This window comes from Trachypithecus francoisi, unplaced genomic scaffold (genome assembly GCF_009764315.1).
Source record: "Trachypithecus francoisi isolate TF-2019V2 unplaced genomic scaffold, Tfra_2.0 Lachesis_group11, whole genome shotgun sequence".
NCBI classification, from domain to species: domain Eukaryota; kingdom Metazoa; phylum Chordata; class Mammalia; order Primates; family Cercopithecidae; genus Trachypithecus; species Trachypithecus francoisi.
The window spans coordinates 10,420,730-10,446,914 of record NW_022681456.1 but is presented as its reverse complement, the minus strand read 5'-3'; the positions used below and the strand labels follow the sequence as shown (position 1 = coordinate 10,446,914).

General features: G+C 45.1%; 1 protein-coding gene across 3 annotated transcripts in view; it reads left to right on the top strand.

The window, feature by feature from the left end:
- Positions 1–25,596, top strand: part of CCDC62 (coiled-coil domain containing 62) — a 55,752-nt gene extending 30,156 nt beyond the window's left edge. The window contains exons 10-13 of one of the 3 annotated variants that reach the window (XM_033220268.1): positions 1,940–2,084; positions 11,568–11,717; positions 21,299–21,392; positions 24,790–25,596. In XM_033220268.1, the coding sequence (XP_033076159.1) occupies positions 1,940–2,084; positions 11,568–11,717; positions 21,299–21,352 (349 nt within the window). In that variant the 3' untranslated portion in view covers positions 21,353–21,392; positions 24,790–25,596. The remainder of the gene's footprint in view (positions 1–1,939; positions 2,085–11,567; positions 11,718–21,298; positions 21,393–24,789) is intronic. The other 2 variants (XM_033220269.1, XM_033220270.1) reach the window with 2 other exon arrangements.
- Positions 25,597–26,185: the final 589 nt, after the last annotated feature.

Genomic DNA, 26,185 nt, shown 5'->3' with positions numbered 1-26,185 from the left:
ATCCCAACACTTTGGGAGGCCAAAGCAAGGAGGATCTCTTGAGTTCAGAAGTTCAAGGCCATAGTGGGCAACATAGTGAAACCCCATCTCTAATGATAACAAAAATAAATAAATAAATAAATAAATAAACAAACAAAGCCATTAACAAAAATCAATCTCAAAAACTGAAAACCTAAAATTTTCAAAAGTATAACCTTACTCCATGTTTTTTTTTTTTCTTTTTAGAGATAGGGTCTCGCTGTCACCCAGGCTGGAGTGCAGTGTTATAGTGATAGCTCACTGCAGCCTCTAACTCCTGGGCTCAAGTGATCCCACCTCAGCCTCCCAAGTAGCTGAGACTACAGGCAGGAATCACTGCACTTGGCCTTTTTTTTTTTTTTTTTTTGAGATGAAGTTTTGCTCTTGTCCCCTAGGCTGGAGTGCAGTGGCACAATCTTGGCTCACTGCAACCTCTGCCTCCTGGGTTCAAGCGATTCTCCTGCCTCAGCCTCTCGAGTTGCTGAGATTACAGGCATGCGCCACCATGCCCGGCTGATTTTTGTATTTTTTAGTAGAGACGCAGTTTTACCATGTTGGCCAGGCTGGTCTCAAACTCCTGACTTCAGGTGATCCGCCCTCCTCAGCCTCCCAAAGTATGGGGATTACAGGTACGAGTCACCACACCCAGCCGGCTTTTTTTTTTTTAAAGAATTAGTCTATTTGGCTAGGCGCAGTGGCTCACGCCTGTAATCCCAGCACTTTGGGAGGCCAAGGCGGGTGGATCACGAGGTCAGGAGATCGAGACCATCCTGGCTAACACAGTGAAACCCCATCTCTACTAAAAATACCAAAAAAATTAGCCGGGCATAGTGGCGGGCACCTGTAGTCCCAGCTACACGGGAAGCTAAGGCTGGAGAATGGCATGAACCCGGGAGGCAGAGCTTGCAGTGAGCCGAGATCGCACCACTGCACTCCAACCTGGGTGACAGAGCCAGACTCTGTCTCAAAAAAAAAAAAAAAAGAATTAGTCTATTTTAATTTTTTCCTCCCTTTTAGATGATCCTATCTCTAGAACGTTCAGTTCATTGTATTTTTAGGGGGACATTCTTTATTCTATAGTTACCTTTATCTAATAATTTTGTTTTAATTATTATTATTTTTTTTTTTTTTTTTTTGAGACAGAGTCTCGCTTCATTGCCAGGCTGAAGTGCAGTGGTGCGATCTCGGCTCTCTGCAACCTCCGCCTCCTGGATTCAAGCAATTCTCATGCCTCAGCCTCCTGAGTAACTGGGATTACAGGCATGTGCCACCACACCCAGCTAATTTTTTATTTTTGAGGCAGAGTCTTGCTCTGTCGCCTAGGCTGGAGTGCAGTGGCATGATCTTGTCTCACTGCACGCTCTGCCTCCCGGGTTCACGCCATTCTCCTTCCAAGTAGCTTCAGCTTTCTGAATAGCTGGGACTAAGGTGCCTGCCACCACGCCCGCCTAATTTTTTGTAGTTTTAGTAGAGACGGGTTTCACCGTGTTAGGATGGTCTTGATCTCCTGACCTCGTGATCTTCCCACCTCGGCCTCCCAAAGTGCTGGGATTACAGGCATGAGCCACCACGTCCAGCCACACCCAGCTAATGTTTATATTTTTAGTAGAGATGGGGTTTCACCATGTTGGCCAGGATGGTCCTGATCTCCTGACCTGTGATCCACCCAGCTCAGCCTCCCAAAGTGCTGGGATTATAGGCGTGAGCTACCGTGCCCGGCCTTGTTTTCATTCTTATTTGCAAAAGGTGTGCATTAACTTATAATATTCTATTCCAATCTATAATATTCTACTCAAACTTGCGCTGCTTCAATAACAAAACCACTTGTTTGTCCTTTTAAGATACTTTTAAAAGTATAAGAGTGATCTATGTATGATACTGTTTTAAGATATCTGTTTTTGTTGCGTTTTCTTATTCATAGTGAGCTAATTGCCATCCAAGATTCCCACTCTTTGGGTTCTTCAAAATCTGCCTTGAGAGAGGATGAGACAGAGTCCTCTTCCGATAAAAAGAACTCGCCTAAGAGTTTGTTAATCTGCAAAGATGCACCAGCATTCAATGAAAAGGTTTGTATTTTGCTTAGAAATTCACAGCTTACTCAAGTCAGACCTCTCACCAAAGGCTTTTAATGCTCCTCTAGCAACCACTGTTAGCTTGCTTATTTTGGCTATTCCTCCGTTTTGTTTTGTTTTTTGTTTGTTTGTTTGTTTGTTTGTTTTTGAGACGGAGTCTCGCTCTGTCTCCCCGGCTGGAGTGCAGTGGCCGGATCTCAGCTCACTGCAAGCTCCGCCTCCCAGGTTTACGCCATTCTCCTGTCTCACCCTCCCGAGTAGCTGGGACTACAGGCGCCCACCACCTCGCCCGGCTAGTTTTTTTGTATTTTTTAGTAGAGACGGGGTTTCACCGTGTTAGCCAGGATGGTCTCGATCTCCTGACCTCGTGATCCGCCCGTCTCGACCTCCCAAAGTGCTGGGATTACAGGCTTGAGCCACTGCGCCCGGCTGTTTTGTTTTTTTAATTCTAGGATTTTAAGATGCTTTTAAGGCAATCTTGTTATTTATTTTATTATTTTGTTCTGTTTCTTTTAGACGGGGTACTCAGTCACCCAGGCTGTAGTGCAGTGGTACAATCATGGCTCACTGCAGTCTCAGCCTCCTGAGCTCAAGCGATCCTCCTGCCTCAGCCTCCTGAGTAGCTGCAACTACAGGCACACGCCACCACTCCCAGCTAATTTTCTTATTTTTTGTAGAGACAGCATCTCAATTTGTTGCCCAGTCTGGTCTTGAACACTTGGGCTCCCAAAGTGCTGGGATTATACATGTGAACCGCCGTGTCGGGACTACTTTTTTTTCTTCCAAGAAGATTGTTTGTTTGTTTACTTATTGGCAACTTGATACATGTGGGTTGTAAAAAAAATATATATATATCACCCAGCTGCCTGGTCTCAGCTGCCCCTTCCGCCAAATATACAACCCCTGGCAGTGTCTAGAGAAACCCCAGGTGACACGTTGGTGGGCTTGCTTACAGATTTCTCTATCTGCAGAGACATGCATACAGACTAATGTGTGGTAAATGGGATTTCATTATATAAGAAAATGTCTGGCCAGGTACCATGCCTCATGCCTGTAATCCCAACAGTCTGGGGGACCAGGGTGGGAGGATCACTTAAGCCCAGGATCAGCATGGGCAACATAGCAAGACCCTGCCTCTATTTTTTATTTCAATAAAATTTTAAAAACATAAAAAAGGAAAACATCGCCAGGTGCAGTGGCTCACGCCTGTAATCTCAGCACTTTGGGAGGCCGAGGTGGGCAGATCACCTGAGGTCAGGAGTTTGAGACCAGCCTGACCAACATGGTGAAACTCCATCTCTACTAAAATACAAAAATTAGCGGGACATAGTGGAGGGCACCTGTAATCTCAGTTACTTGGGAGGCTGAGGTGGGAGAATGGCTTGAAACCAGGAGGTGGAGGTTGCAGTGAGCTGAGGTTGTGCCATTGCATTCCAGCCTGGCAACAGAGCGAAATTGTCTCAAAACAAAAACAAAAAAAAAGGAAAACATTTAACATCTATGATTTACCAGGATACCAGGGTGGTAAATTGAAATCTTCATCCCACTATTGGGATTACAGGCATGAGGCACTGTACCTGGCCAGACATTGTCTTATATAATGAAATCCCATTTACCACACATTAGTCTGTATGTGACAGACTAATAATGACACATTCATTACACCCAAACCCCTTTGGAATTCTTCCTCTGCCCTGTGCATCCCTCCCTATTCCCAGACAACCACTGGTCTCTTTTCTGTAACACAGATTAGTTTGCATTTTCTAGAATTTTATATTAATGCGTTCAAATTTTTGTGTCCCTCTTGTTTCTTTCACTCAGTGTAATTATCTTGAGATTAACCTATGTGACTGTGTATATAAATAATTCCTTTTTGTTGCTGAGAAGTATCCTATTATGTGGATATATTAGGTTGGTGTAAAAGTAAATATGGTCTTTGTCATTAAAAGTAATGGCAGGCCATTAAAAGTAATCCCAACACTTTGGGAGACTGAGGCAGGCGGATCACTTGAGGTCAGGCGTTCCAGACCAGCCTGGCCAGCATGGTGAAATCCCCTGTCTACTAAAAATACAAAAATTAGCTTGGTGTGGTGGCGTGTGCCTGTAATCCCAGCTACTTGGGAGGCTGAGGCAGGAGAATTACTTAAACTCGGGAGGCGAGGGTGGCAGTGAGTCAAGATCATGCTACTGGACTCCAGCCTGGGTGACAGAGCGAGACTCAATCTCAAAAAAAAAAAAAAAAAAGAAAAAGAAAAAAAGGTAATGGTAAAAACTGCAATTACTTTTCTTTTTTTTTTTTTTTTGAGACGGAGTTTCGTTCTGTCACCCAGGCTGGAGTGCAGTGACGCGATCTCAGCTCACTGCAAGCTCTCCCTCCCGGGTTCACGCCATTCTCCTGCCTCAGCCTCCCAAGAAGCTGGGACTACAGGCGCCTGCAGCCACTCCCGGCTAATTTTTTTTGTATTTTTAGTAGAGACGGGGTTTCACTGTGTTTGCCAGGATGGTCTCGATCTCCTGAACTCGTGATCCACCTTGGCCTCCCAAAGTGCTGGGATTACAGGCGTGAGCCACCAAGCCCGGCCCACAATTACTTTTGCACCAACCTATTACCACAGTGATTTAGCCATTCACTTGTGAATGGACATTTGGGTTGTTTCTGGTGTGCTGGGTAATACAAATAAAGCTGCTTGCATATTTATGTATAAATAAGTCTTGGTATAGATACTTTTTTTTTCATTTATCTAGGAATGGAATGCTAGCTAGGTCATACGGTAGGTGTATATTTAACCTTTTTTTTTCTTTTTTTAGAGACAAGGTCTCGCTCTCTCACCCAAGCTGGAGTGCAGTGGCACAATCATGGCTTCCTGCAGTCTCAAACTCCTGGACTCAAGTAATCCTCCCACCGCAGCCTCCCAAGTAGCTGGGACCGTAGGCATGAACCATTACGCCCAGCTCATTTTCATTTTTTGTGGAGACGGTCTTGTTATGTTGCCCAGGGTGGTCTCAAACGCCTGACCTCAAGCAATCCTCCTGCCTCAGCTCCCAAAGTGCTGGGGTATATTTCACATTTTAAGAAACTGCCAGATGTTTTCCAAAGTACCAGTTACATTCCCACCATCAGTATATGACGTCCCAGCTGCTCCAGATTCCAGTCAATACTTGCTATGATCCATTTTTAAATTCCAGACATTCTAATAGGTATGAAGTGGTATCTCAATGTGGTTTTAACTCGCAGTCCCCTAATGACTAACAATGTTGTGCATCTTTTCACACACTAAACCACCATATATTTATAGCTTTGTTTTCAACTGATAGAGAAGTTCTAACCAGTTATTCAATCCCAAGAGCACTATTCTTTATGTCTGTGTAGAATATCCCTTTTTTTTTTTTTTTTTTTTTTTTTTGAGGTGAGTCTCGCTCTGTCGCCCAGGCTGGGTGCAGTGGCGCAATCTCGCTCACTGCAGCTCTGCCTCCCGGTTCACGCCATTCTCCTGCCTCAGCCTCCCAAGTAGCTGGGACTACAGGCGCGCCGCCACCTCGCCCGGCTAGTTTTTTTTGTATTTTAGTAAGACGGGGTTTCACCATGTTAGCCAGGATGGTCTCGATCTCCTGACCTCGTGATCCGCCCGTCTCGGCCTCCCAAAGTGCTGGGATTACAGGCTTGAGCCACCGCGCCGGCCGAATATCCCTTCTTAATTACTTCTCGAGATTTACCTCCTCTCTGCACTATGCTAATAAAACACTTATCAGACCGGGCGTGGTGGCTCATGCCTGTAATTCCAGCACCTTGGGAGGCTGAGGCGGGCAGATCACCTGAGGTCAGGAGTTGAAGACCAGCCTGGCCAACATGGTGAAACCCCGTCCCTACTAAAAATACAAAAATTAGCCAGGTGTTATAGCTCATGCCTGTGGTCCCAGCCACTCAAGAGGTTGACGTGGAAGAATTGCTTGAGCCCGGGAGGCAGAGGCTGCGGCAAACTGAGATTGTGCCATTGCACTTCAGCCTAGGCGACAGAGCCAGAGCCTGTCTTAAAAAATAATAATAGGCTGGGCATGGTGGCTCATACCTGTAATCCCAGCACTTTGGGAGGCCGAGGTGGGTGGATCACCTGAGGTCAGAAGTTCAAGACCAGCCTGGTCAACACGGTGAAACCCCCATCTTTACTAAATATACAAAAATTAGCCGGGCATGGTGGCAGTTGCCTGTAAACTCAGCTACTCAGGAGACTGAGGCAGGAGAATCGCTTGAACCCAGGAGGCAGAGGTTGCAGTGAGCTGAGATCGCACCATTGCGCTTCAGCCTAGGCAACAAGAGCGAAACATCGTTCCAATAATAATCATCATCATAACAAATTTGGTGAGTTAATGTTTATTTCTCCTGTTCATCATTTGGAATCACATGGTAAACACATTTTAAATTCTCTTTTTAAAAAGGAGAGAAAAAAAGAAAAAAAGACTTTTTTTCTTTTTGAGACAGAGTCTCACTCTTGTCGCCAAGACTGGAGTGCAGTGGCGTGATCTTGGCTCACTGCAAACTCTGCCTCCCAGATTCAAGCAATTCTCCACCTCAGACTCCCAAATAGCTGGGATTACAGGTGTGTGCCATCACACCCAGCTAATTTTTCTGTATTTTTAGTAGAGACAGAGTTTTACCATGTTGGCCAGGCTGGTTTTGAACTCCTGACCTCACATGATCCACCCGCCTCAGCCTCCCAAGGTGCTGGGATTACAGGCATGAGCCATCATGCCTGGCCTGATAAGTGTTTTATTAGCATAGTGCAGAGAGGAGGTAAATCTCGAGAAGTAATTAAAGAAGGGATATTCTACACAGACATAAAGAATAGTGTCTCTTTGGGATTGAATAACTGGTTAGAACTTCTCTATCAGTTGAAAACAAAGCTATAAATATATGGTGGTTTAGTGTGTGAAAAGATGCACAACATTGTTAGTCATTAGGGGACTGCGAGTTAAAACCACATTGAGATACCACTTCATACCTATTAGAATGTCTGGAATTTAAAAATGGATCATAGCAAGTATTGACTGGAATCTGGAGCAGCTGGGACCGTCATATACTGATGGTGGGAATGTAACTGGTACTTTGGAAAACATCTGGCAGTTTCTTAAAATGTGAAATATACCCCAGCACTTTGGGAGGCTGAGGCAGGAGGATTGCTTGAGGTCAGGCGTTTGAGACCACCCTGGGCAACATAACAAGACCCCGTCTCCACAAAAAAATTGAAAAATGAGCTGGGCGTAATGGTTCATGCCTACGGTCCCAGCTACTTGGGAGGCTACGGTGGGAGGATTACTTGAGTCCAGGAGTTTGAGACCGCAGGAAGCCATGATTGCGCCACTGCACTCCAGCTTGGGTGACAGAGCGAGACCTTGTCTCTAAAAAAAGAAAAAAAAAAGGTTAAATATACACCTACCATATGACCTAGCTAGCATTCCATTCCTAGATAAATAGAAAAAAAAATGTGTCTATATAGCCGGGCGCAGTGGCTTACCCCTGTAATCCCAACACTTTGGGAAGCCAAGGTGGGTAGATCATGATGTCAGCAGTTCGAGACCAGCCTGACCAACATGGTGAAACCCTATCTCTACTAAAAATACAAAAAAAGGTCGGGCGCAGTGGCTCAAGCCTGTAATCCCAGCACTTTGGGAGGCCGAGATGGGCAGATCATGAGGTCAGGAGATCGAGACTCTCCTGGCTAACACAGGTGAAACCCGTCTCTACTAAAAATACAAAAAATTAGCCGGGCGAGGTGGCGGGCGCCTGTGGTCCCAGCTACTCAGGAGGCTGTGGCAGGAGAATGGCATGAACCCGAGAGGCGGAGGTTGCAGTGAGCTGAGATCCGGCCACTGCACTCCAGCCTGGGCGACAGAGCAAGACTCCGTCTCAAAAAAAAAAAAAAAAAAATTAACTGGACATGGTGGCGGGTGCCTATAATCCCAGTGACTTGGGAGGCTGAGGCAGGAGAATTGCCTGAAACCAGAAGGCAGAGGTTGTAGTGAACTGAGACTGCGCCACTGCACTCTAGCCTGGTCAATAAGAGCAAAACTCCATCTCAAAAAAAAATAAATAAAATAAAATAAAATAAAATGTGTCTATACAAAGACTTACTATACATGAATATGCAAGCAGCTTTATTTGTATTACCCAGCACACCAGAAACAACCCAAATGTCCATTCACAAGTGGATGGCTAAATCACTGTGGTAATAGGTTAGTGCAAAGGTAATCGCGGTTTTTGCCATTACTTTTTTTTTTTTTTTTTTTTGAGATTGAACCTTGCTCTGTCGCCCAGGCTGGAGTCCAGTAGCATGATCTTGGCTCTCTACAACCCCCACCTCCCAGGTTTAAGCAATTCTCCTGCCTCAGCCTCCCGAGTAGCTGGGATTACAGGCACACGCCACCACACCAGGCTAATTTTTGTATTTTTAGTAGACAGGGGATTTCACCATGCTGGCCAGGCTGGTCTGGAACGCCTGACCTCAAGTGATCCGCCTGCCTCAGTCTCCCAAAGTGTTGGGATTACTTTTAATGGCCTGCCATTACTTTTAATGACAAAGACCATACTTACTTTTACACCAACCAGTATATCCACACAATAGGATACCTCTCAGCAACAAAAAGGAATTATTTATACACACAGTCACATAGGTTAATCTCAAGATAATTACACTGAGTGAAAGAAACAAGAGGGACACAAAAGTTTGAACACATTTTTATAAAATTCTAGAAAATGCAAACTAATCTGTGTTACAGAAAAGAGACCAGTGGTTGTCTGGGAATAGGGAGGGATGCACAGGGCAAAGGAATTCCAAAGGGGTTTGGGTGTAATGAATGTGTCACTATTCTTTGTGGTCATGGTTTCAGGGATGTATACATGTGTCAAAATCATCAGAGTGTTCATTTTAGTTGTATAGTTAGTTGTATGTCAGTTATACCTCAGTAAAGCGGTTCAATTTTTTTTTTTTTTTTTTTTTTTTTTGAGACAGAGTCTCTCTCTGTCACCCAGGCTGGAGTTCAGTGGTGCAGTCTCGGCTCATTGCAAGCTCCGCCTCCTGGGTTCACGCCATTCTCCTACCTCAGCCTCCCCTCCTGGCTGGGACTACAGATGCCCGCCACCATGCCCAGCTAATTTTTTTTGTATTTTTAGTAGAGATGGGATTTCACCGCGTTAGCCACAATGGTCTCCATCTCCTGACCTCATGATCTGCCCGCCTCAGCCTTCCAAAGTGCTGGGATAACAGGCGTGAGCCACCATGCCCAGCCAAAGCTGTTGAATTTTTAAAGCTATAACTATGAGGGAAAATATTAGCTATTACCTTTTTTAGCTCTTGGAGACTCTTTTGCAATGTTTGCATCAGTTTTTCTGAGGCAGTACTTAACACTGCATGCCTACATTCCATGTGTACACACAGATAAATTCAGCAGATGTTCGTTAAACATCTACATGTCAGGTCAGTAGTGATCATTGATGATAGAAATTAGAAATTAAGTTTTCTTAAAAAAAAAAATCAGGTGGTGGCTCAAGCCTATACTCCCAGCACTTTTGGAGGTCAAGGCAGGGGGATCACCTAAGGTCGGGAGATTGAGACCATCCTGGCCAGCATGGTGAAACCCCGTCTCTACTAAAACACAAAAAATTAGCTGGGCATGGTGGCACGTGCCTGTATCCCAGCTACTCGGGAGGCTGAAGCAGGGGAATTGCTTGAACCTGGGAGGAATTTGCAGCAAGCCGAGATCACACCACTGCGCTCCGGCCTGGCAACAGAGCAAGGCTCCATCTCAAGAAATTAAAAAAAAAAAAAAATCAGGGCCAGGTGCGGTGGCTCATGCCTATAATCCCAGTACTTTGGGAGGCCGAGACGGGCAGATCATGCAGTCAGGAGATCGAGACAATGCTGGCCAACATGGTGAAACCCCATCTCTACTAAAAATACGAAAATCAGCTTGGCGTGTGGCGTGCACCTGTAGTCCCAGCTACTTGGGAGGCTGAAAGGCAAGAGAATCGCTTGAACCCGGGAGGTGGAGGTTGCAGTGAGCTGAGATCGCGCCACTGCAGTCCAACCTGGTGACAGAGTGAGACTCCATCTCAAAAGAAAAAAAAAAAAAAAATCAGTGTAGGCCCCTTCAAGAGCGGTTGGCAGTGACTCATTTTCATGCTAAACTTCAGATCCCAAAGTTGAAATTTAACAGGAATAAATGAAGGCACATACCCACATATTTTTCAAGGCTTATAAGCCTTTAATATTGTCTTATTTTGTAAGTATTTTGACATGCTAAATACAGCCTTGACAAGTTGGTTGAGGAGAGTTAACTAATGTCTAGGATTCTTTTATCACATGGGTGTTACTTCATTAGCTGTAGCAAGTTCTGTTTAAGTCAAATTATTTAACTGAGTAGGTTCTAAGAAATAAAAGGGGTTGGGTGCGGTGGCTCACGCCTGTAATACTAGCACTTTGGGAGTTCAAGGCAGGTGGATCACCGGAGGTCAGAAGTTCAAGACCAGCCTGGCCAACGTGGTGAAACCCCGTCTCTACTAAAAATACAAAATTAGCTGGGCATGGTGGCGGGCACCTGTAGCCCCATCTATGTGGGAGGCTGAGGCAGGAGAATCACTTGAACTCAAGAGGTGGAGGTTGCAATGAGCTGAGGTCACACTATTGCACTCCAGCCTAGGCAACAAGAGCAAATCTCCATCTCAAAAAAAAAAAAAAAAAAGAGTCCGGATGCGGTGGCTCATGCCTGTAATCCCAGCACTTTGGGAGGCCGAGGCAGGTGGATCACGAGGTCAGGAGATTGAGACCATTCTGGCTAACACGGTGAAACCCTGTCTCTACTAAAAAATACAAAATAAAATTAGCCGGGCATGGTGATGGGCGCCTGTAGTCCCAGCTACTCGGGACACTGAGGCAGGAGAATGGCGTGAACCCGGGAGGCGGAGCTTGCAGTGAGCTGAAATCATGCCACTGCACTCCAGCCTGGGCGACAGAGCAAGACTCCGTCTCAAAAACAAAAAAGAAAGAAAAGGAATTAATTTAGTTATTCTTATTCTACTATTTGATTTTCTGCTTTGCTTTGTAACACCTAAACCAAAGAAATATTCACAGGTGATCAGGTGTAGTGGCTAACACCTATAACCCTAGCACTTTGGGAGGCCGAGGCAGGAGGATGACTTGAGGCCAGGAGTTCAAGATCAGCCTGAGCAACGTAGCGAGATCCCACCTCTACCAAAAAAAAAAATTAGCTGGGTGCGGTTGCACACATATATGGTCACAGCTTTTCAGGAGGCTGAGGCAGGAGGATCACTTGAGCCCAGGAGCTTGAGGCAGTCAGTTGTGATCATGCCACTGCATTTCAGCCTGGGCGACAGAGCAAGAGAACAAAAGAAAAAAATATTCCTAGGTAGTTAGCATTTCTGTTTGTAAACCTAAGCATTTAAAGATGCCTCTTAATTTCCTGTAGGCTTCAATTGTGTTACCCTCCCAGGATGATTTCTCGCCCACGAGCAAGCTCCAGCGTTTGCTGGCGGAATCTCGTCAGATGGTGACGGACCTGGAGCTGAGCACGCTGCTGCCCATCAGCCATGAGAATCTCACTGGCAGTGCCACAAATGTATGCGTTTCATTTTCTCTTGACTATATTTGTCACATCCAAACGCACCACTGAACACCAGTGTGCAAATATCACCGGCAGGGCGGCCTTTCTGTTAGAGGAAGAGTTTCTGTGTCTCTAGGGAGGAAAGAGAACATGCTTGTTTTAAGGAGGAAAAAGTTACACGCAGATGTCACTGGACCCAAACTTCCTCTTTCTAATGATCTGGGGCATATGAAGATAAATTCTTGGGGATATTTTTTTGGGGGGTGAGGGTACAGAGTTTTGCTCTTGTTGCCCAGGCTGAAGTGCAGTGGCACGGTCTTAGCTCACTGCAACCTCCACCTCCCAGGTTCGAGTGATTCTCCTGCCTCAGCCTCCCAAGTAACTGGAACTAAAGGCATACTCCACCCTGCCCAGCTAATTTTTGTATTTTTAGTAGAGATGGGATTTCTCCGTGTTGGCCAGGCTGGTCTCAAACTCCTGACCTCCAGTGATCCACCCACCTTGGCCTCCCAAAGTGCTGGGATTACAGGCATGAGCCACCGGGCCTGGACTTGAAACTTTGTATACATACACGTTTTCTTTGGAAGCATTTTAGAGCGAATCTCAGCATCATATCATGTCACTCATAAATATTTCATGATCATGATGTCTAACAGATACAGACTTTTAATTTTATTTTATTTTATTTTTTTGAGACTGAGTTTCACTCTTATTGACCAGGCTGGAGTGCAATGGCACAGTCTCAGTTCACTGCAATCTCTGCCTCCTGGGTTCAAGTGATTCTTCTGTCTCAGCCTCCAAAGTAGCTGAGATTACAGGTGCATGCCACCGTGCCTCGGTAATTTTTGTATTTTTAGTAGAGACGGAGTTTTACCATGTTGACCAGACTGGTCTCGAACTCCTGACCTCAAGTGATCCACCCGCCTCGGTTTCCAAAATGCTGGGATTACAGGCATGAGCCACCCTGCCTGGCCTAATTTTAATTTTTTAAATTAATTTATTTATTTTTGAGACAGCGTCTTCCTCTGTTGCCCAGGCTGGAGTGCAGTAGCTATTCGCAGGTGTGATCACAGCTCACTGCTGCCTCAAATTCCTGGGCTCAAGCAATCCTCCCACCTCAGTCTCCCAAGTAGCTGGGACCACAGGCAGGCACCACCAGGCCCACTATGTTTCCCAGGCTGGCATTGAACTCCCGGCCTCAAGTAATCCTCCTGCCTCAGCCTCCCAAAGTGTTGGGACTATCGGCATGGGCCACCGTGCTCAGCTTATTTGTTTATTTTTCAGAGACAGTCTTGCTCTGTCACCCAGGCTGGAATGCAGGGCCAACTTGAACCTCCAACTCCCAGGCTCAAGTGGTCTTCCCACCTCAGCCTCCTGAGTAGCTGGGATTACAGGTACACAAAACCACACCTAGCTGATGTTTTTATTTTTTGTAGAGACGGGGTCTCACAATGTTGCCCAGGCTGGTCTCAAACTCCTGGGCTCAAGTGATCCTCCTGCCTCAGCCTCCCTAAGTGCTGGGATTACAGGCGTGAGCTACTGTACCTGGCCTGGCTTTTCTTAACAGTGTCTTTTAAAAAGCGAAATTTAAAATTTTGATTACTTCCAACTTAAACAGGTTTTTTATTTTTTATCTTTTTAAAAAAATTTGTTTTGAGACAGTCTCGCTGTGTCGCCCAGGCTGGAGTGCAATGGCACAATCTCGGCTCACTGCAAGCTCCGCCTCCCGGGTTCATGCATTCTCCTGCCTCAGCCTCCCGAGTGGCTGGGACTGCAGGCACATGCCACCACGCTCGGCTAATTTTTTGCATTTTTTAGTAGAGACGGGGTTTCACCGTGTTAGCTAGGATGGTCTCCATCTCCTGACCTTTTGATCCACCCACCTCATCCTCCCAAAGTGCTGGGATTATAGGTGACCACACCCAGCCTATTCTAGTAGTTTTTTTGTAGATTCCTTAGGATTTTTCTACACAATCATGTCATTTATGAATAGAGACAGTTTTATTCCTTTTTCCAATATTTATGCCTTATTTCATTTTCTTCCCTTACTGCTCTGGCTGGGACCTCCAGACGAGTGTTCAATAGAAGGAGGAGAGCAGACATCTTTGTCTTATTTCATGAAATACTCTCTGATGGCATTTCTTGCTTAGTCCTTCTTCAGATTGGTATTTTGTTAGATTCAGAGTTCCCTGGAGCATTTTCTATGTGACGCGAATAGATCCAAAACTAGAACATTAATCATTTTAGAATCAAGATGCTCATTGCCATGAGCCTAAACAGGTAGTTGCAGAGATTACCTTAAAGAAGAACAGGATCCAAAAATAGAAGTTTTTCAAAGTATACCATGTGTGCCCTATAAGCTTTTCAAAGTGGAAACCGTGCTGGACTCTAGTGTTTCCTGGAAGATTTCTTCTTCACAAGCTGTCTCTGAGGCATTAGTGAAGCATTGCATTTATACTGGGGCAGAGGAAGGTTTTTATGCCAAAACTGTTTTGGTGCTTAACTATCCCTGTAAATGTATGCAGTGAGGCTGCTTCTTCCCCTGTGTCTGGGGAGAACCTTTATGACTTTTCTGGTCATTCTTTGGCAGCTATTTCTTTAAAATCTATTTTTTAAAATTGAGATCTAGGCCAGCCATGGTGCCTAACGCCTGTAATCCCAGCACTTTGGGAGGCCAAGGCAGATGGATCACTTGAGCCAAGGAGTTTGAGACCAGCCTGGGCAACACTGGGAAACCCCACCTCTACAAAAAAAAATTTTTTTTAATTAGCTGGACACCCTGCCATGCACCTGTAGTCCCAGCTACTCAGGAAGCTGAGATGGGAGGATCACTTGATCCTGGGAGGTCACAACTGTAGTGAGCGGTGATCTTGCCACTGCACTCCAGCCTGGATGACAGAGTGAGACCCTGTATCAAAAAGAGAGAGAGAGAGGATTCACATTTTATCATTCACATACAATTCACCCTTCTAAAGTGTACGATTCAGTGGTTTTTTTAAATCATATTCATAAAATCGTGCAGCCACTACCCCTGTCTAATTCTAGAATATTTTAATCGCCCCAAAAGGAGACCCCACACCCACTGCCACAGCCACTGGCTACCACAATCTACTTTCTATCTCTATGGATTTGTTGGACAGATAATTTAAATCAGAATTTGTTGAATAGAATTCAGGGGATCCATGAACTTTGATGGAATAAAGATTGCATGCCAGTTTTACATATATATATATTGTTTTGAGACAGAGTCTTGCTCTGTCACCCAGGCTGGAGTGCAGTGGTACAATCATGGCTCACTGCAAGCTCCGCCTCCCAGGTTCACGCCATTCTCCTGCCTCAGCCTCCCGAGTAGCTGGTACTAAAGGTGCCCGCCACCACGCCCAGCTAATTTTTTTATTTTTTTGTGTTTTTAGTAGAGATGGGGTTTCACCGTGCTAGCCAGGACGGTATCAGTCTCCTGACCTTGTGATCCACCTGCCTCGGCCTCCCAAAGTGCTGGGATTACAGGCTTGAGCCACCACGCCCGGCCTATTTTTTAATTTTCATTTTATTTTTGAGAAGGAGTTTCACTCTTTCCTCCACTTCCTGGTTCAAGCCATTCTCCTGCCTCAGCCTCCTGAGTAGCTGATATTATAGGTGTGAACCACGATGCCTGGTTAATTTTTTGTATTTTTAGTAGAGACAGGGTTTCACCATGTTGGCCAGGCTAGTCTTAAACTCCTGACCCCAAGTGATCCTCCCAACTCGGCCTCCCTGTGTGCTGGGATTATAGGCGTGAGCCACTGCGCCCGGCCCAAATTCACATTTTCCAAACAAGAGTTATAGCAACAGATGTCTCCTCCTTGTCCTCGTGGCTTCAGGTTGTCTTCTCAACCTCTTCTTTAGGGTTTTATGTCAAATTCCTGAGATATAATCAAGCACTCCCTCACTTTTGTCCTGCTAGTGTGGTGCTGTGTGTGTGTGTGCATGCATGTGTGCATGTTTATCTGTCTCCATCAGAGTGCACATCAGATCCCTGACAGGTGACTGCGTCCATGCCTCCTGCTCACTGTGAGCGTCTCAGGACCCTTCTCCACCTTGGCACCCTGGCTGTGGCACCCAGCATCTGCCACAGGGGGTCTCAGGGCCTACCTTGAATGGAACTGATAGGAACATGCAGAAAAAAGACAAAGCTGGCCAGGTGCAGTGGCTCACATCTATAATCCCAGCACTTTGGGAGGCTGAGGTGGGAGGATCCCTTGAGGGCAGGAGTTCAAGTTCTGCCGGGGCAATATACCAAGAGCTTGTCTCTACAAAAAATTTTAAAATGGCCAGGCGCGGTGGCTCACGCCTGTAATCCCAGCACTTTGGGAGGCTGAGGCGGGCGGATCACGAGGTCAAGAGATCAAGACCATCCTGTCTAACACGGTGAAACCCTGTCTCCACTAAAAATACAAAAAGTTAGTCAGGCGTTGGTGACCTGTGACTGTAGTCCTGGGTACTTGGGAGGTTGAGGCAGGAGGATCGCTTGAACATGAGGTCAAGGCTACAGTAAGCTATGATCATACCACTGCACTGCAGCCTGGGCCATGACTGGGACACTGTCTAAGAAAAATAAAATAAAATTAGCTGGATGCAGTAACTCCCACCTGTAATCCTAGCTCTTTGGGAGGACTACACAGGATGATTGCCTGACCCTGGGAGTTCGAGACCAGCCTGGGCAAGAAAGCGACACCCCATTGCTAAAAAATAAAAATTAGCCACGTTCCAGCTCACGCCTACAGTTCCAGCTACTCAGGAGGCTAAGTTAAGAGGATCATGACTTTGAGCCCAGGAGTTCAAGGCTACAGCGAGCCATGATCACACCATTGCACTCCAGCCTGGGCAACAGAGCAAGACCCTGTGTCAAAAAAATATATATATATATATATATTTTTTTTGAGACGGAGTCTTGCTCTGCCGCCCAGGCTGGAGTGCAGTGGCCGGATCTCAGCTCACTGCAAGCTCCGCCTCCCGGGTTTACGCCATTCTCCTGCCTCAGCCTCCCGAGTAGCTGGGACTACAGGCGCCCGCCTCGTCGCCCGGCTAGTTTTTTTGTATTTTTAAGTAGAGACAGGGTTTCACCGTATTAGCCAGGATGGTCTCGATCTCCTGACCTCGTGATCCGCCCGTCTCGGCCTCCAAAAAATATATTTTTGTGAGAGTGTTTGAGCTAGAAAGAACCAGAAGTGATATCTAATTCCAACGTTACATTTTACAGGAAGGGAAAAATGACCGAATCTCTTTACTCAACATCCTACAGCTAGAATCAGAAAATCATTTAATTGGAAAAACTGTTGGCTCCAGATAGCATACATTTTCTGGTACATTAACTGATTCTAGAGATATTGGGAAGACAGAATTTAAATAACAGGGATTTACTTGGCAACATGCTTTACAAACTCCTCCCCCTATGCCTTTGTACTGAGTACAGCTAGGTACAGAAAAAGCAAATAATTTTGTTTAAAAATTCTTAATTTCTGCAATAATGAAGCAGGGTAAAGTTCTGAGCAGCCTGTGTGCTTCTCCAGGGCTTTGCCATCTGTTGCTACAGACAAGGGTTGTAATTCAGAGCCTTGCTGTGAGACAGGCACTCTCCCACGTTGCCAGGGAGCATGAAATGATTCAGTCCTCCTGCCGGGGAAATTGGCAATGTTTTCTAAAAATCACCGAAGAACTGACGCTTTGACAATGCAGTGTCACCTTGGGAATCTCTCCCACGGATACTTCTACATGTGTATGAAATGGCATAGGCACATGTGTTTCTTTGCAGCATTGCTTTACGATAGCAAACGGTAGCAGGCCACCCAGTGTCCAGCAAAAGGGAACCGAGGGAATAAGCGGTGGTCCACCCACACGGTGGAGTTCTGAGCTGCCGTAGAACAGAATGAGGTGCTCTAGGATGTGGAAATATTTCCAGGTATATTGCTAAGTGAGAAACATGCAAGATACTGAAGGTTCATATGGCATTCCACGTACGTAAGGAGATGGCCAGGAGCAGTGGCTCACACCTGTAATCCCACCACTTTGGGAGGCCAAGGTGGGAGGATTGCTTGAGCCCAGGAGTTCAAGACCAGCCTGGGCAACATAGCTAGACCCTGTCTCTACAAAAAAAAAGGTTTTTAAAAACATTAGTGGGGCATGGTGGAGCACACTTGTAGTCCCAGGCCCTCGGGAGGCTGGGACAGGAGGATCTGCAGTGAGCTGATTAAGTGACTGTATTCCAGCCTGAGCGATACAGCATGAGCCTATCTCAAAAAAAAAAAAAAAAGAAAGAAAGAAAGAAACAAAGAAAAGAAAAGAAGAAAAGAAAGAGGACAGAAATAAGAATATATATTTGTACAAGGACACACAGTGGAAAGATGATATAAATTTTACCAGTAGGAGGTATGAGGGATGAGGTAGAAGCAGGACTTCTCAGTTTATACCTGTTTTTATTATTTTGATTTTTAAACTATTCAAGAAAAACTCCAATAATTTAAAAATAGACAAAGGAGAAAAAAGGAGTGAGAGTAAGAGGAAGCACAGCTGAGCACATCGCCTCATGGCAGGCTTCCTCCTTGCCTTGAGGGTAGGAGTGGGGAGCAGACCCTACCATAAACTGAGCTTGGAGTTGTGCCTACTGCATGGGCCTGGCCATTCTGATTGCTGGCTTGAGATGGTTGATGTTACCTGTCGGGGCTCTTGGCCTTTCTTGTGGTGGGCTGATAAAGCCTGCGAATCCCTTTTAGAATGAAGTTTTTAAATAAATAAGAGAAAACACAGCATGGTAGCAAGGCACGGTGGTTCAGCCTGTAATCCCAGCACTTTGGGAGGCCCAGGCAGGTGGATCACCTGAAGGCAGGAGTTCCAGACCAGCCTGGCCAACATGGCGAAACCCCCTCTCTACTAAAAATACAAAAATTACCCTGGTATGGTGGCAAGCCTGTGATCCCAGCTTCTCAAGAGGCTGAGGCAGTAGAATTGCTTGAACCCAGGAGGCAGAGGTTGCAGTGAGCCAAGATCGCACCACTGCACCCCAGCCTGGGCAACAGAGCGAGACTCTGTCTCAAAAAAAAAAAAAAAGAAAATCAGATGGTAAAATACATGGGCAATTTGCATAAAGAGGAAGCAGCATGAGTAAAAGTACAGTCGCCTGAAAGCACCCTTGGGTGCCCCTGAGGAACTGTGAGGGATCCCGGCGTGGGTGGAATGCAGGCCACGCAGGCAGGAGGAGGTGAGAAGGTGGGCTCACCTGCAAGCCAGGGGTCACCACGGAATGCACCGGGGTCTTTCCGGGCATCATCTCCCCTTCATTCCTCCCCCTCACCTCTCCACTCCCCTCCTTCCCCTTTTCCCCACCCAGACACCTAAGCAGGCTAACGAGGCAGCGCAGCACTTAGAGTTGCTGATGCTTAACTACTGACCACTGTTTTCAACAGGGCTCACTTAGGGCTCACTGGATCGGTGCCTGTCAGCGAGCCAGTTATATCTGGGCATTAGCCGATGGCCAGCGTGTAGCTGTGACACACATGGTAAAGCAGACAGAGAAGTCCTTCTAGATTAGAGACAAAGGGGACCCCCACACATGAATGGGAAGTCAAGAAGCCTTTGTTGGATGGGTGGATGGCAATTGTATGCAGTCACTTCATTATATTTTGTTCATTTCCTAAGGTCTTATTTATTTATTATTTTCTGAGACCGGGTCTCACTCCGTTGCTCAGGCTAGAGTGCAGTGGCACGATCATGGCTCACTTCCACCTCAAACTCCCAGGCTCCAGCCGTCCTCCCACTTCAGCCTCCTGAATATCTGGGACTATAGGTGTGTGTCACCACGCCTGGCTAATTTTTTTTTAAGTATATTTTTTGTCTCCCTGTGTTGCCCAGGCTGGTCTCAAACTCCTGGACTCAAGAGATCCTCCCACCTCAGCCTCCCAAAGTGCTGGGATTGCAGGTGTGAGCCACCACACACAGCCCCTAAGTTCTTTTTTAAATTGACAATAATTATATATATTTATAGTGTATAGTGCAATGTTATAATATGTATATAACGTAGTGGAATGACTAAACCAGCTGTATCTAGCACCTCTCAGATTTATCATGTCTTTGTAGTGGAAATATTTAGAATCTATTCATTTAACAAATTTGAAACATATAATACATTATTATTGGCTGGGCACAATGGCTCACACCTGTAATCCTAGCCCTTTGGTAGGCTGAGGCGGGAGAATCATGTGAAGCCAGGAATGGGCAAAAATGGAAGACCCTGTCTCTATAATTTTTTTTTTTTAAACACAATACATTATTTATTTATTTATCTTTTTATTTTCTTTCTTTTTTTTGATACAGAGTCTTGCTCTGTTACCAGGCTGGAGTGCAGTGGTATGATCTTGTCTCACTGCAACCTCCACCTCCCAGGTTCAAGCGATTCTCCTGCCTTTCAGCCTTCCAAGTAGCTGGGACTACAGGCGCGTGCCACTACGCCCAGCTAATTTTTGTATTTTTAGTAGAGACGGGGTTTCACCATGTTGGCCAGGATGGTCTCGAGCTCTTGACCTTGTGATCTGCCCGCCTCGGCCTCCCAAAGTGCTGGGATTACAGGCATGAGCCACTGTGCCTGGCCAATACATTTTTATTAACCATAGTCATGGTGCTGTGCAATAGATCACTGAAACTTTTTCCTCCTGTCTAATCGAAACTTTGTACCTTTGATCAATAGCTCTCCTTTCCCCAACCACTCCCTCCCCCAGCCCCTGGTAACCACTATTCTACTCTCTGCTTCTATGGGTTCCACATTTTTTTTTTTTTTTTTTTTTTGAGATGGAGTCTCGCTCTGTTGCCCAGACTGGAGTGCAGTGGTGCGATCTTGGCTCACTGCAAGCTCCGCCTCCCAGGTTCACGCCATTGAGTTCCACATTTTTTAGATTTCATGTTGAAGTGAGATCAGGCAGCATTTGTCTTTCTGTGCCTGGCTTCTTTCACGTAGCCTAATGTCCTCCAGGTTCTTCCACACTGTTGCAAATGACAGAATTTTGTTTGTTTTTATGGCTGAATAGTATTCCATTGTGCGTATATGCTACATTTTCCTGATCCACTCATCTGCTGATGGGCACTTAGATGGCTTCTGCATCTTGGCTGCAGTGAATATGGAGTGGAGTGCAGATATCTCTTCATCTAACATCTTATTTTTATTTTTATCTTTATTTTTTTTTGAGACAGTGTCTCACTCTGTCGCCCAGGCTGGAGTACAGTGGAATGATCTTGGCTTACTGCAACCTCCACCTCCTGGGTTCAAACAATTCTTCCACCTCAGCTTCCCATGTAGCTGGAATTACAGGCGGGCACCACCATGCCCAGCTAATTTTTGTATTTTTGGTAGAGATGGGGTTTCATCATACTGATCAGGCTTGTCTTGAATTCTTGACCTCAAGTGATCTGCCCACCCTGGCCTCCCAAAGTGCTGGGGTTATAGGCATGATCCATGGCGCCCAGCCTCATCTAATGTCTTTTAAAGGCATTTCTGCTATATTTGTGTTTAGTCTTCTTAATAATTTTCTAGTTTTTCTATCCTGGATACTAATCTGGGAGTTGTTTTCTAGAACTTGGAGGTCCCAGAAGAGTCAGCTCAAAAAAATACCTTTGTCAGTTATTGAAGGAAACAAAAGGCAACTTCAGTATTCATCGTGATCATGGGTAAGTCACCTTTGCTTATCTCACCTTATATCTCAATTAATATTTAATAAGTAACTTGGGAACATTGATAACGTTGAGTCAAGGCCATGCATTTGTTTGACTTGTAATACTTTCTCTTTTGCTCAACTGATTTATACATACCTTCTAAATTTAATCAGAGTAAAATGTCATTACTTGCAAGAGAAATGCTGATGAAAAAGTTCTTGTTCTCCTGCACTCCAGCATGGGAACCGAGTGAGACCTTGTCTCTTAAAAAAAAAAAAAAAAAAAAAAGGCCGGGCGCGGTGGCTCACACCTGTAATCCCATCACTTTGGGAGGCCGAGGTGGGTGGATCATGAGGTCAGGAGTTTGAGACCAGCCTGGTCTGTCTCTACTAAAAATACAAAAATTAGCCAGGCACAGTAGTGGGTACCTATAATCCCAGCTACTTGGGAGGCTGAGGCAAGAGAATCGCTTGAACCCAGGAGGTGGAGGTTGCAGTGAGCCAAGATCGCACCACTGCACTCTAGCCTGGGCAACAGAGCAAGACTCCGTCTCAAAAAAAAAAGTTATTATTCTCAATACCTAGAATTTTAAATCTTGGGAAGTGAATACATAGACACAGCTTTAAAAATCAGAATCTAATATGAAAAGATGCTCAACCTCACTAATTATCAGGGGAAGGCAAATCAAAACCACAATGCAGGCCGGGCACGGTGGCTCACACCTGTAATCCCAGGACTTTGGGAGGCCAAGGCAGGTGATCGCTTGAGGCCAGGAGTTTGAGACAAGCCTGGTCAACATGGTAAAACCCCATTTCTACTAAAAATAAAAAAATTAGCCAGGCATGGTGGCAGGCACCTGTAATCCCAGCTACTTGGGAGGCTGAGGCAGAGGTTACAGTGAGCCAAGATACAGAGGATACAGGCGACAATAGGGAGACTCTGTCTCAAAAAAAAAAAAAAAGAAAACACAATGCAGTACCACCTTACTCATGCAAGAATGGCCATAATTTAAAATCAAGAAATAATAGACGTTGACGTGGATGTGGTAAAAAAGGAGCACTTTTACACAGATGGTGGGAATGTAAACTAGTACAACCACTATGGAAAACAGTGTGGAGATTATCCTTAAAGAACTAAAAGTAGAACTCCAATATGATCCAACAATCCCACTACTGGGTATCTACGCGGAGGAAAAGTAGTCATTATATGAAAAAGACACTTGTACACACATGTTTATGGCAACACAATTCGCAATTGCAAAAATATGGAACCAGTGCAGATGCCCATCAACTAATGGATAAAGAAAATGTGGCATATGGGCTGGGCATGGTGGCTCAAGCCTGTAATCCCAGCACTTTGGGAGGCCGAGACGGGCGGATCACGAGGTCAGGAGATCGAGACCATCTTGGCTAACACGGTGAAACCCCGTCTCTACTAAAAAAAAACTACAAAAAACTAGCCGGGCGAGGTGGCGGGCGCCTGTAGTCCCAGCTACCCGGGAGGCTGAGGCAGGAGAATGGCGTGAACCTGGGAGGCGGAGCTTGCAGTGAGCTGAGATCCGGCCACAGCACTCCAGCCTGGGTGACAGAGCGAGACTCCGTCTCAAAAAAAAAAAAAATGATAATAATAATAATAATAACCAAATAATTTATTAGAAAAAAAAAAAACTGCCCGGCGCGGTGGCTCAAGCCTGTAATCGCAGCACTTTGGGAGGCTGAGGTGGGCGGATCACCTGAGGTCAGGAGTTAAAGACCAGCCTGACCAACATGGAGAAACCCCGTCTCTACTAAAAATACAAAATTAGCCGGGCGTGGTGGTGCATGCCTGTAATCCCAGCTACTTGGGAGGCTGAGGCAGGAGAATTGCTTGAATCTGGGAGGCAAAGGTTGCAGTGAGCCGAGATGGTGTCATTGCACTCCAGCCTGGTCAACAAGAGTGAAATTCAGTCTCAAAAAAAAAAAAAAAAAAAAGAAAAAAAAATTGGCCGGGCGCAGTGGCACTTTGGGAGGCTGAGGCGGGTGGATCACGAGGTCAGGAGATCGAGACCATCCTGGCTAACATGGTGAAACCCTGTCTCTACTAAAAATACAAAAAAACTAGCCGGGCATGGTGGCGGGCGCCTGTGGTCCCAGCTACTCAGGGAGGCTGAGGCAGGAGAATGGCGTGAACCCAGGAGGCGGAGTTTGCAGTGAGCCGAGATCGTGCCACTACACTCCAGCCTAGGTGACAGAGCGAGAGTCCATCTCAAAAAAAAAAAAAAAATTATGGGTGAAAAAAAATCAGATCAATGTTTCAGCATTTCATCTGAGCATCTGTCCAGAACGAAGTGTGTTTTTTTTTTTTTTTGAGATGGAATCTTGCTCTGTTGCCCAGGCTGGAGTGCAATGGTGCAATCTCAGCTCACTGCAACCTCCGCCCCCTGGGTTCAAGCAATTCTCCTGCTTCAGCCTCCCAAGTAGCTAGGAATACAGGCATGTGCTACCACACCTGGCTAATTTTTTTTTTTTTTTTTTTTGGTATTTTTAGTAGAGACAAGATTTCGCCATGTTGGGCAGGCTGGTCTCGAACTCCTGGCCTCAGGTGATCCGCCTGCCTTAGCCTCCCAAAGTTCTAGGATTAAAGGCTTGAACCACCACGCCTGGCCAAGAAGTCTTTACATGTAGTAAAGCTTTATAAAAGTTTTACATGGCGTAGCTGGTCGCGGTGGCTCACACCTGTAATCCCAGCACTTTGGGAGGCCCAGTGGGGCAGATCGCCTGAGGTCAGGAGTTTGAGACCATCTTGGCCAACATGGCGAAACCCTGTCTCTACTAAAAATACAAAAAAAAAAAAAAAAATAGCCAGGTGTGGTGGCACATGCCTATAATCCCAGCTACTGGGGAGGCTGATGCAGGAGAATGGCTTGAACCCGGGAGGCGGAGGGTGCAGTGAGTGGAGATTGGGCCGGTGCACTCCAGCCTGGGTGACAAGAACAAAGCTCCGTCTCAAAAAAAAAAAAAAAAGTTTTACGTGGGGTAAAATCTTCATAAAAAACGTTTATTGACCCAGTAAACACTTTCTGGATTTGTGTTTACTTCTGTCAAACCTGCATTTCGTATGCAGTTTCTTCAGAACCCAGTTTGATAAGCTAAAGGGTACAGGCATTTCAGATCTTTTGAAGGTAAGCATATCAGCGTTTCAAAGACTCTGGGGAAGCAGAGAGCCCGAGCAGCACCATCCCCGCCCCCATCCCTCCTCTTCTCTCCCCTCCCTCTCTCTGCTGAGTTTTCATATTTACAGTATTTTGCACGTCCTGATGTTGATAAAAATCAGGATGTACAGTTAATATTTTAGACACCAGGAGCTTATAGCACGCTCTCCAATGTTAATTGATTGTATTTTATTAGCATCGTGTTTTTTCTTCATCCAAAAGCAGATTTCTCATCTATGTGGAAGACAGAAAGCAGACACCAATGCTGAATGAATACTTAACCGTAAAACTGAAAGAGGATTGTAGTTCTTCATAAACGACACTTAATTCCAGCGGCGAGCAGAACTAGAAAGTTAATTTTTAAACATCTACACTTTATTTTCAAGTTAACCATTTTTGTGCTGAAGAAATATTTTCGTGTGTAAGAAAGTAGACCTTATTGTACATACAGAAACTTGGAATCATGCTAAGAATGAAACAGACTTCTCTGTAAAGACACAGACTACAGCTAAGTGCTAGAGAAGCTCTTTAAAAATGTGAACGTCAAATAGAGAAGGAACCCCTGCATAGAAAGTGCTGTTTTAACTATCTGATTTTTAAAAAATCTGTGCATACATTTAAATTCTAAACAATAGCTTATCAGAGTCAGTTCAAAATATATGAGAAATAGTATTCTCTCATGGTTTTAGCTCTTGACTTTGCTATGTAAAAAGACATAAGGTGCTTTGATATACAATGTAACTGGAAAATAGCTCCCTGGTTACTTGAGGTCCTTCTGTCCCAAGCTGAGCAGAGCCCCATCTTTCTGTCTATAGTAGTCCCACCTACTGACACAAACCAAAGCCTGTTGGAAGATCAACTTTCATATGCGTTTTTAAAAATCTTAAAGACTAAAACACTTCCATTTTAATTTGTAAAGTAATTTAATTTTTTACAGATTATACTATATGCCTCTGTGTCTTCTCTAAAATAATTGATCAGCTTCAGTCAATAAAAGATATTTTTAATACTAAAGAAAAAAATATGTTTCCTTGGTTTCTTTTTATTTTACTGGAGTAAAATAAGGAAGGTTCATCGCTTTTAAACTGAACCTGGCAAGTTAATTTCCTCAGGAATGGGAATGTATTTTTTTAAGCATTGCAGATATCAAAGTTCTATTGTGCTGAATAAATGCGCCTTTGTTAACAGGTTTCAGGGTTACTTCAGAGATGATTTTCATGAGCAGGGAAGAGCCACCTCATTTAGCCTTTTTAATTAGGGTGCTGAAAAGAGAAGTTGGGTGAGGTTTGGTTATGTTCTTTATCAATGCGCGCTTTCTCCCTCAGGCTGGGCTGTCCAGAGCAAAACTGAGAAAGGTATAGTTGCTTCTGAGCCGCTGCCTGCCAAGTAGAAACCTAAAATGACCCTTGGGAGACTGACTTCCAATCTAAGAATCAAAATATTAAATTTTTTCCTCCTCTTCTTGTTCATGGCTGCACATCAGCTTGCCTAGTGAAAAGGCAACACTGAATAGGAAAATGTCAGGGAACTAAAGGATTTGATAACAATTAAACATTATTTTGTGGCTAAATGTATTTTAGCTCATAGGATTATAGTACCTGCGACACCTGACACCTAT